At 40.8% G+C, this 12,253-nt stretch overlaps 1 protein-coding gene across 2 annotated transcripts in view; it reads right to left on the reverse strand.

Annotated features, from left to right (window-relative positions):
* trpm4a (transient receptor potential cation channel, subfamily M, member 4a) overlaps positions 1-11,886 on the reverse strand; it is a 42,213-nt gene extending 30,327 nt beyond the window's left edge. The window contains exon 1 of one of the 2 annotated variants that reach the window (XM_053676785.1): positions 11,754-11,886. In XM_053676785.1, the coding sequence (XP_053532760.1) occupies positions 11,754-11,819 (66 nt within the window). In that variant the 5' untranslated portion in view covers positions 11,820-11,886. Of the gene's footprint in view, positions 1-8,173; positions 8,430-11,753 lie in introns of those variants that run through there. The other variant, XM_053676782.1, reaches the window with a different exon arrangement.
* Positions 11,887-12,253: the final 367 nt, after the last annotated feature.

Consider the following 12,253-nt stretch of genomic DNA (forward strand, 5'->3'; position numbering starts at 1 on the left):
AATGTAACAATAAAGGGATAAAAGTATGATGTGTATTAATTGATAACACATGTATTAGGAGGTAAACTGCTGTGGCGCGAGAGGAATAAAAGACTTCGGCGTGATGTCAGAGGAAAATGATGGACCGGATTCAGGAGCATGCTGCGCGCGACGGCAGGTGAATCGGATTCCCCCCCGGCGCTCTCGGGCTGTTCCTCTTCGCTGGTAACGGTGCGTGTCGTACGGATGTTCACGCTACACAACTCTCCACCGACAAAATCAAACAAGCTTGAAAATATCAGAGCTTAAGCCATTGTTCTGCCCATGGAACACTAATCCCTGCATGTTATGTTGCCTAGCAACCAAAGCTTACGGTCAACAGACTATACTGTGTGGCAGAAGTATTGTTAGTGAATATTATTCATAATAAATGAAATGGTTTTATTATATTGCTTTTGTCACTGTTTTATGAACGCAGTAACGCACTCGAGGGTGTAAGAGGGGTTTACTCTGCTTCTGCTGATGCAAAACAACGCCCCATCACTACAACACCTACACCCTCGAGAGGATTAGCGCTTTAATCAGAGCAGTGAAACTTTCCACATATTCCAGCTTGTTAGGAAGCTGGAGTCGGAGCGCAGGTGAACCTGGAGCAGGGCGGGAGGGTTAAGGGCCGTGCTCAGGGACCCGACACTGGCGGCTTGGCTGTGCTGGGTGCGAAAGCCCCGGACCTTCTGATCAGTAACCCAGAGCCTTAACCGTTCAGCCAGCAGATTTACTGCAGAGTTAATGTTCACCCCCCGGAGATCCAGCACCAAAAATGTCCAGAAGGTTTTTTCATTTCCTGTTCCAGCCTTAAACCCTACACCTGTACACCCCGAGCCAACGCAAAAAACAGTTCATGTTTAAGCCGTGTGCTGATCGAGGATCAGTTATTATACGAAATAAACTTCATACTGAGCTCATAAAATCAAACCAGAATGGGAAATACACGAAGTGGCCAGTGGAATGTGCGCTCCTGACCATCACACCCACGTGTGGTTCCTCCCCAAACACACAATTATACAGAGCGTCTCTGTATGCTGTCGCTTTACAATTTCTCCAACAACTAAGAGGAACCCAAACACTGTTCCAGCATGACGATGCTCCTGTGCACAAAGCGAGCTCCAGGAAGACGCGGTGTGAAGGTGGAAGATCTCGAGCGTGCTGCACAGAGCCCTGACCTCAACCCCACTGACTCAGCACCTTTGGGATGAACTGGAACTGGAGTCTCCTCACATCATCAGCACCTGACCTCAACCCCACTAACGCTCCTGTAGCTGAACGAACACGAATCCCCACAGCCACGCCCCCAAATCCCCACAGCCACGCCCCCAAATCCCCACAGTGTGTGTATATACTGCATGTGTTTATGTATTTAAGTATATACAGTAAGTATACAAGATCAGTGTAGAGGAATGTAAGCGTGTGTGAACACGGCCCCCGATCACCTCGACACGCCAGGGTCTTCGCTTTAAAGGAGGAAATGATGCGTGCGTGTAGCGTCTTCACTCCCATGTCACAGACTCCACTTGCGTCGAGTCGTAAACACACACACTCAAGAACTCTTTAAAAACCAACCGTTTACACCCGCGACATTCTTTAACGTCACCTAATACCAGCACTGCAACAGTGTTCCTGATCACTGCAGGATCCCAGCAGAACTTTTTAGGAGGCAAAGAACCTGTAATCGTTCCAGGGAGAACTTTTTCCCCCCATAAGAGTCTACACAGTTCTCGACACCTGTTCACTCATTCCATGATTAAGGATTATTAGCTTCCTAAAAGGTTCTCACGTGGAATTTTACCTGATAAGAAAACACTGTTGTTGGGTTCTACACAATACCTTCGCAGAGGAACCACCACAGAACCTTTCAGAGTTCTATCTTCGATAAAAGTGCCCACGTGTATTGGATTTCTATCTTTAAATAAGCGAGTATTTGTGAGATATATATGTAAATAAGCTAAATGTTTACAGGGATTAAACGAGGGTGTGATTTCATGCTTTGTACACGAGGAACCTCGTCGCTCCGGGGCAAAACTAAAGTCAAACATCTGACGTCTCTGCTGAACCTGATTTTCCCCAAACAAACGTAAACGTTATTAATGCATCACTTTTAAGCACAAAATAATGATCTGACAGACCGTGCATTTTATAGTAAGCGCGTCTTTATCACCACTCTAACCTCATAAACATTACTCCACGCGCTCAGGATGTCATTATTACCAGAGGGGCGTGGCCTAGTGTGGTCTCTTTGAGGTTCCTTAATCAATTCACACACCGTTAGCTTCATACAATAGCTGGTAGACAATATGTCTGGCTTGTGGGAAACGTTTGAGCTGAGTGAGGGCGATGACAATGGATTATTTTAATCGAGAATTTGTGAGCGTCCTTTCACGCAGATCAGCTCCTGACCTGTGCCTGCGTCACTATTTTAGCTTTGTTAGGTAAATCAGGCGATTTATCTCTGTGCGCTGGGTCGTGTAATTAACATCTCATCCTGGTGCAGCTTAGCGTCATTTTAACCTTAAACATGATTGTACACGTCTCTGTACACCAACTCCCCCATCACATTTATTCAGGGTTATTTATACAGCACTTTTAACAACACTGTCAAACAGCAGCTTCACAGACACTAGAGTTATACACAGATGAAAGAAATATTTAAAAAGGTCATAAAATATTCCGATGTAATATTCCGATTATACCTCACAAAATATTTCATATAATATTTGATATTTCTTTCAGCTATTTGCCAACAAACAACCCTTATGTACATAATTAATATTCATTTAAATAATGAGCGAAACACTTTCCCCTTCAGAAAAGTGCATCTCTCTCTCTACCTCTCTACCTATCCATCTCTCTCTCTCCAACTACCTCTCTCTCTATCTCTCTATGGGAAACCTGTATGCGGTATTTTTTTAAACATTTATTATATTTTCTTTTGGTCTGCATGTAGCCACAGTTTCCTCTTAAAATCGGAGATGTGTGTGGAAATTTGTAATTTCTCACGTTCATTAACGCACATGTGAGAAGTGAATACGAGTCTCAGACACACACACGGTCTCAGACACACACACGGTCTCAGACACACACACGGTCTCAGACACACACACGGTCTCAGACACACACACACGGTCTCAGACACACACACACGGTCTCAGACACACACACACGGTCTCAGACACACACACGGTCTCAGACACACACACGGTCTCAGACACACACATGGTCTCAGACACACACACACGGTCTCAGACACACACACGGTCTCAGACACACACACGGTCTCAGACACACACACGGTCTCAGACACACACACGGTCTCAGACACACACACACTCTCAGACACACACACGGTCTCAGACACACACACGGTCTCAGACACACACACGGTCTCAGACACACACACGGTCTCAGACACACACACGGTCTCAGACACACACACACTCTTAGACACACACACACTCTCAGACACACAGTCTCAGAAATGAAAAGGTACCAAACTGTACTTGTGTACTGTACTCGCTGGTGTGGTATCGTCATGGAGACATGTTCTGTACCTGTAGTGTGTATCTTTTACCTGCCAGGGGCATGTGGTGGTGATACTGATTCCACACCCAAACAAAATTGCCAAGCTTTAAAATGATCATTTTTGTATATATTTTTGGAAGCACTTCACTCGGAAAAAATACATCACTAAAAACATGACCTACACAACGCAGCGGGTTTTATTTATTCAGTTCAACTTTTCCACTTGCATACCAAATACTATATAATAAACATCATAAAGTATCAATATAACAAAAGCAATACTAATGTGTGTGTGTGTGTGTATATAAAAATAAACATCTTTTCCATTTGTTACAGGATCGGAATGAACTCGTTGTTTTGTTTTACTCAGATATCCAAAGCACTGTTTTTGGCCGGTTTAACTCGTCCTGAAATCATTCAGAAAGGTATAAACACACATCTTAAAAAGGTACAACAGATGTCCCCTTAATGGTACGACCCAAGCAACAAGAAAAAGTACCGTTCAGTAACTTTATTTCTGAGAGTGTGTAGATGGAGTACAACTAATGTTTCCTGTAGACAGAATACTGATCTGATTCTTCTGCTTAATATTTCTCTCATCTGTCTCTCCACAGTAACATCCCAAATCTACAGGATGTCCACACTGAGTGTGTAACGGAAAACACATATACAATATTTATATTATATATATATATATATATATATATATATATATATATATATATATATATATATAAGCACAAGTATGTATCATTATCTCATATCATTGCTATGCTGATGACACCCAGCTCTATTTGTCCTTCCAGCCTGACGATCCTTCTGTCTCTGCACGTATCTCTGCTTGCCTGTCGGACATCTCGGTCTGGATGAAGGAAAACCACCTTAAGCTCAACCTGGCAAAATCTGAGCTTCTCATCATCCCAGCCTGTCCCTCAATCACCCACAACCTCACTATACAGCTCGGCTCAACCACACTCGAACCAACCAGGACGGCCAGGAACCTCGGGGTGACTCTTGATGACGGCTTTACAGACCACATCTCAACAACTGCACGGTCCTGTAGGTTCATCCTGTACAACATCAAGAAAATCAGACCCTACCTCACCAAACAGGCTACACAGATACTGGTCCAGGCTCTTGTTATCTCAAACTGATCTACTGCAACTCACTACTCTCGGGCCTCCGGGCAGCTCCATCAAACCCCTTCAGATGATTCAGAATGCAGCAGCGCGCCTCGTCTTCAACCAGCCCAAGAGAACCCACATCACACCCCTCTTCATCTCCTCCACTGGCTTCCTGTAGACGCCCGCATCAAATTCAGGGCCTTGATGCTCACCTACAAGACCTTGTCTGGAACAACGCCCCCTACCTCAACTCTCTCCTGAAGGCTTACGTTCCCTCACGCAATCTGCGATCGATTAGCGACCGACGTTTAGTAGTGCCTACTCAGCGTGACTCAAGATCCCTCTCAAGAACATTCACTCTAACTGTTCCTCAGTGGTGGAATGAACTTCCAACATCAGTCCGGACCACAGAATCTCTCACCACCTTCAAAAAACCGCTAAAGACCCGCCTCTTCAATGAACACCTAACCAACCCATAAAACCAACCCCTTATAAAAAAAATTTTTAAAAACATATTCTGGCACTTACACCTCTACTCTGTGCACATTTCTAGAACTCAAGTGAAAGATTGTGTACAGTAGCACTACTTGATATATCGCTTTGCTTGTGTTTCCTCATTTGTAAGTTGCTTTGGATAAAAGCTTCTGCTAAATTAATAAATGTAAATGTATATAGTGTACCTATAGAGTACAGTATAGAGTGGTATATAATGTTGTATAGTGTATAGTGTACCTTTACAGTACAGTACAGTGTAGCATATAGAGTAAAGTGTACCTATAGAGTACAGTATATAATGTAGTATAGTGTATAGTGTACCTATAGAGTACAGTATATAATGTAGTATAGTGTATAGTGTACCTATAGAGTACAGTATATAATGTAGTATAGTGTATAGTGTAGAGTATATAATGTAGTATAGTGTATAGTGTACCTATAGAGTACAGTATATAATGTAGTATAGTGTATAGTGTAGAGTATATAATGTAGTATAGTGTATAGTGTAGTATATAATGTAGTATAGTGTATAATGTAGTATAGTGTATAGTTTAGTATATAATGTAGTACAGTGTATAGTGTAGAGTATATAATGTAGTATAGTGTATAGTGTAGTATATAATGTAGTATAGTGTAGAGTATATAATGTAGTACAGTGTATAGTGTAGAGTATATAATGTTGTATAGTGTATAGTATATAATGTAGTACAGTGTATAGTGTAGAGTATATAATGTAGTATAGTGTATAGTATATAATGTAGTACAGTGTATAGTGTAGAGTATATAATGTAGTACAGTGTATAGTGTAGAGTATATAATGTAGTATAGTGTATAGTATATAATGTAGTATAGTGTATAGTGTATAGTATATAATGTAGTACAGTGTATAGTGTAGAGTATATAATGTAGTATAGTGTATAGTGTATAGTATATAATGTAGTATAATGTATAGTGTAGAGTATATAATGTAGTATCTTGTATAGTGTAGAGTATATAATGTAGTATAGTGTATAGTGTAGAGTATATAATGTAGTATAATGTATAGTGTAGAGTATATAATGTAGTATCATGTATAGTGTAGAGTATATAATGTAGTACAGTGTATAGTGTAGAGTATATAATGTAGTATAATGTATAGTGTAGAGTATATAATGTAGTATCATGTATAGTGTAGAGTATATAATGTAGTATAGTGTATAGTATATAATGTAGTACAGTGTATAGTGTAGAGTATATAATGTAGTATAGTGTATAGTATATAATGTAGTACAGTGTATAGTATATAATGTAGTACAGTGTATAGTGTAGAGTATATAATGTAGTATAGTGTATAGTATATAATGTAGTACAGTGTATAGTGTAGAGTATATAATGTAGTATAGTGTATAGTATATAATGTAGTACAGTGTATAGTGTATAGTATATAATGTAGTATAGTGTATAGTATATAATGTAGTACAGTGTATAGTGTAGAGTATATAATGTTGTATAGTGTATAGTATATAATGTAGTACAGTGTATAGTGTAGAGTATATAATGTAGTATAGTGTATAGTATATAATGTAGTACAGTGTATAGTGTAGAGTATATAATGTAGTACAGTGTATAGTGTAGAGTATATAATGTTGTATAGTGTATAGTATATAATGTAGTACAGTGTATAGTGTAGAGTATATAATGTAGTATAGTGTATAGTGTAGAGTATATAATGTAGTACAGTGTATAGTGTAGAGTATATAATGTAGTATAGTGTATAGTATATAATGTATAGTGTATAGTGTATAGTATATAATGTAGTACAGTGTATAGTGTAGAGTATATAATGTAGTATAGTGTATAGTGTATAGTATATAATGTAGTATAATGTATAGTGTAGAGTATATAATGTAGTATCATGTATAGTGTAGAGTATATAATGTAGTATAGTGTATAGTATATAATGTAGTATAGTGTATAGTGTAGAGTATATAATGTAGTATAGTGTAGAGTATATAATGTAGTATAGTGTAGAGTATATAATGTAGTATAGTGTATAGTATATAATGTAGTACAGTGTATAGTGTAGAGTATATAATGTAGTATCATGTATAGTGTAGAGTATATAATGTAGTATAGTGTATAGTATATAATGTAGTATAGTGTATAGTGTATAGTATATAATGTAGTATAGTGTAGTATAGTGTATAGTGTAGAGTATATAATGTAGTATAGTGTAGAGTATATAATGTAGTATAGTGTATAGTGTATAGTATATAATGTAGTACAGTGTATAGTGTAGAGTATATAATGTAGTATAATGTATAGTGTAGAGTATATAATGTAGTATCATGTATAGTGTAGAGTATATAATGTAGTATAGTGTATAGTATATAATGTAGTATAGTGTATAGTGTATAGTATATAATGTAGTATAGTGTAGTATAGTGTATAGTGTAGAGTATATAATGTAGTATAGTGTATAGTGTATAGTATATAATGTAGTACAGTGTATAGTGTAGAGTATATAATGTAGTATAATGTATAGTGTAGAGTATATAATGTAGTACAGTGTATAGTGTAGAGTATATAATGTAGTATAGTGTATAGTATATAATGTAGTATAGTGTATAGTGTATAGTATATAATGTAGTATAGTGTAGTATAGTGTATAGTGTAGAGTATATAATGTAGTATAGTGTAGAGTATATAATGTAGTATAGTGTATAGTGTATAGTATATAATGTAGTACAGTGTATAGTGTAGAGTATATAATGTAGTATAGTGTAGAGTATATAATGTAGTATAATGTATAGTGTAGAGTATATAATGTAGTATAGTGTAGAGTATATAATGTAGTACAGTGTATAGTGTATAGTATATAATGTAGTATAGTGTAGAGTATATAATGTAGTATAATGTATAGTGTAGAGTATAGGACAGATTCTGATTGCACGCGCACTCCCTTTGTCAGAAAAAAGAAAAACCAAATCAGCGGCTAGCTGTAGTAAATCCAGACCAACCTGATCTCTCTCTGCTGTTCTGGACCCGTCCCTAAGCACCTCGTTCTCCTTGCCCGCCGGATTCATGTCTCCTTCCTCGTGCTCGCTTCTCCTCCGGTTCCTGCGCGCGCTTTAATAAAAAGTCGCGGTGCTCTGAGGAGATGATCTTCGAGAAGCCATAGATAACTTCTCTCTCTCCGTTTCTAAATCTTTCTCCCTCCACCCTTACGTTAGAAGCTACATGCACGAGCGCATAACCCCACCCGCGCCGCTGCCGCTCGCGCGCGCGCTCACTTTTCCAACGCAATTCCGTCGCAAAAACTTCCGCCATTTCCCGGCGGGACAGGTGAGCTCGGCCACGCCCACTACAGAAGAGTCTAGCAAACCGTGCAGAAGTTGCTGGAAATGTGATGGAAGTTTACCGGAATTTCTGTTTCAGACCTAAAGGTTTTATTCGGCCTTGTCTGATCTCAGTACAGCGAGTGTGATCAGACTTCTCACGTTACTGTCACATCTGCTGTTTTTATTATAATACAAAAAACTGCCAGTGTTTTTAGTATAATACAAAAAACCGCGCCACGACCGCGCCACGACCGCGTCACGACCGCGCCACGACCCCGAGACTATCAGACTGCAAACTCGATTCGGACAAATAAATAGGAACAAAAATGGCTACTGTTTTGTTCACGCTCTCGAGTTAATTTGAATTCAAATGCTTTTTACATAATAGAATTGTTTTTTAATTAATGTTGAGTGGGGAACTTGTAAATAATTTAGAAAAAGGGCAGGGGCTCGAGCCCCCAGAGCCCCCAGAGCCCCCTCTTCTGCACGGCCCTGTTCGGGGGATCAGGCCCCGTAACTCACCCTGCTTTTAACATGCTTGGTGTGTATATACACATCATCTAAAAACATTTCACAGTTCTAAAACCAAAAGGAATAAAACACTGAGGGACATGCTGTTACAGGAAAGTAATCAACGCCAGGGTGTTGTGATGAAGACAAAAAAAAACAGACCACGTCCACCTATAGAAAGAAACTGTCTTTGTCCTTGTTCCTGTCTTTGCCAAGACACTAAAAGATGTTGCCCTGAACCGGATCCCAAACACCACCCCCAGGAGAAACAGATCCAGGCAACACACGCCTGACTGATGGAGAACCATCTGAGACCTACAGAAAGACCCCAGTCAAAACAACAGCGCTCCCTACCATCTAGAAATCCTCTTCCATCCAAGTCTGCTATCACAACTTCACATCAACCCCAGAGCACAGCCTCTCCTGCCTACACCTTGCACCCAGCACATGCAGCAGAACCCTGGCAGCTTCAGCTACGTCCAGACGGTGAGCTGGATCCCCACACCAGCACCTGCACAAGCCCCAATAGCTGAGCTGAGAGACATCCATCAGATGATCAACCTGATCTGCTCACACCTAATGTCCTAGGACAAAACCTGCTACCAAAACTGAAACCCCATGGACCACAAAGCATTTATCATATCATGTTGGAATATTCAAGGACTGAGATCGTCTACCTTTGGACTCAAGAGCTAAAACTCAGACATCATCATCCTGCAGGAGACATGGAGCAGCGGGGATGGACCCACTGGTTGTCCTACAGGTTACAGAGAACTCATCATCCCGTCCATTAAACTGCCTGGAGCGACACAGGGAGGAGACTCAGGGGGCATGCTAATCTGGTACGAGTCAGATATTGCCCGCTCCATCAAAATAGTTCAAACAAACCAATTTTATATACGGCTAGCAATTAATAGAGCAGTCATGTCAACAGAGAAGAACATCTTTCTGTGTGCCGCATACATCCCACCAGCAGAATCTCCCCACTTTAGTTTCTCCATATTAGAAGAAGACATCAATCACTTCCAGTCACAAGGCAGTGAACTGATCTGTGGAGACGTAAACGGCAGAACAGGTGAAGAACCCGACACAGTCAACCGTCAGGGAGACAAACACCTGCCTGGACAGGATACAACAACATCAGCAACATACAGCAACATCAACCAAAATAGAATGAAAACATCTTCTCATGATGTGTTGACTTCAAAAAAGCTTTTGACTCAATTTGGCGTGAGGGATTTTTACTCTAGCTGATTCAGTGCGGCGTTGGAGGAAAACATATGACATCATCAAATCTCTCTTCCTCCCTCAGAGTCGTGGAGCGAGGCAGGGCTGTAGCTTGAGTCCCAGAGTATTCAATATATACATCAACGGCCTAGCGATGGCTCTGGAACAGTCTGCAGCACCCAGTCTTACTCTACTACACACTGCAGTCCAATGCCTGCTGTTCACAGAGGATCTGGTGCTGCCGTTACCCACAAAAGAAGCTCTGGATGGAGCTCTCATCAACTGGAGGCTACGTTCTGCTTCTGACGACGACCCCAAGCAGTGCAGCCTGGAGATTACTGAGGATGGCGCCTCAATTCCACACGGACGTTCTCGCTGTGGTTGCTGGGACTACGGTTGCTGCGATGGCTTTAGCACTGCAATTACCACATGCAGTTTTACACTCGGGTCTCCTTTAGTGAACAGTGGACTAGTTCAACACACAGACTTCATATTAAACCATAATGAACTTTCCTTTACTCTCACACTATCCGTCGTTACCCAGAGGAGGACGGGTTCCCTTCTGAGTCCGGTTCCTCTCGAGGTTTCTTCCTCGTATCATCTCAGGGAGTTTTTCCTCACCACCGTCACCACCGTCTCGCTCAATAGGGATAAACTCACACGCTTAACATCTCCATCCTGTGTTCATATGTTTCTGTAACGCTGCTCTGAGACGATGTCACTGTTAAAAGCGCTGTACAAATGAAAGTGAACTGAATGGAATGGAAGCGCTACAGCAGCAGCTAGACCTCCTGCACACAATCTGTCAGTCATGGGCTCTGGCAGTTACCCCAAAAAAGGCTAAAATAATGATATTCTGAAAAAAGACCAACATCATCATTTCAAATTAGACAACATGCCCCTTGAGCACACTCAGAACTACACACACCTCATTCAGTATGCTCCCAGCGCACTCTAAATGAAGTGGAAACAGAACTTCACATTTAATAGCATTCCCCAATTCTACACACATCGGGGAAACATTTCCCCTCTTCACAATCCACGAAAAAGACTTCAGTCTGAAGCGGAAAGAGAACGAACTCCCACAGCTGTGAGGAGAAACCTCGGCAAGCTCAGACCTGGCCGCCAGGTGAGTGAAGTCCTGTCACAACAAAAGAGTAACCAGTGGAACAGGACCACGAACCGTACAGTAACACCAACACTGTACACATCTACACAACACTCCCACAGATCAGTGTGTGTTTCCTGCTTCTTTTACTGCTGTTATTTTATCAAACTTTATTTATTTTGTGTAAATGTGTGTAAATGTGTGTAAATGTGTGTCTGTAATTTAATGTCACCAATGCTTTGCCAATGTAAAGCCTTTTTACCCTGATAATAAAGCCACCTGAATCTTGAGAGAGAGAGAGAAAGCATGTGTCTGTGTGTGTGAGAGAGAGTGAGAGTGTGTGTGTGTGTGAGAGAGAGAGTGTGTGTGTGTGTGTGAGAGAGAGAGAGAGATTCAATGTGATGCTCACTTTACCATTTCATGACTCTTTGGCGAACTCTGCCAGATGTTGAGCAGAATCAGCGGACTGCTGGATTTCATGTTGTGGGACTCGGAGCAGCTCCAGTAGATCAGGAACGTCTCACTGCTGAATCGGAAAGTGAAGCTCCTTGTTATTTAACTCGTTAGTTAATTACAAGCTTCCGTGAGTTCACATGGGTGGAACAGACGAGAGAAAAAACTGCAGAATCTTCTGTTTACACCGGTCTGTTCCCCAACGTTCCAACACCAGAGAACCTCATACTCATGTCTTTATTTCTTTCTGTCCTGATGAGTACTACACTTCCTGTCTGCTCATTACTGTAGTTTTAATCTCACACACACACACACACACACACACACACACACACACACAGTGTCTCATACACACTTCTATATTTTAATTTTCCTCTTACGTTTACATTCTTGAGTATCGACCTGTAGTATTACTGTTTTTAGGTCATTTTAATGCTTCAGGAACCCGTTCAGGTGAAACA

The sequence above is a fragment of the Ictalurus punctatus genome, chromosome 2, assembly GCF_001660625.3.
Source record: "Ictalurus punctatus breed USDA103 chromosome 2, Coco_2.0, whole genome shotgun sequence".
In the NCBI taxonomy this organism is placed as follows: Eukaryota; Metazoa; Chordata; class Actinopteri; order Siluriformes; family Ictaluridae; genus Ictalurus; species Ictalurus punctatus.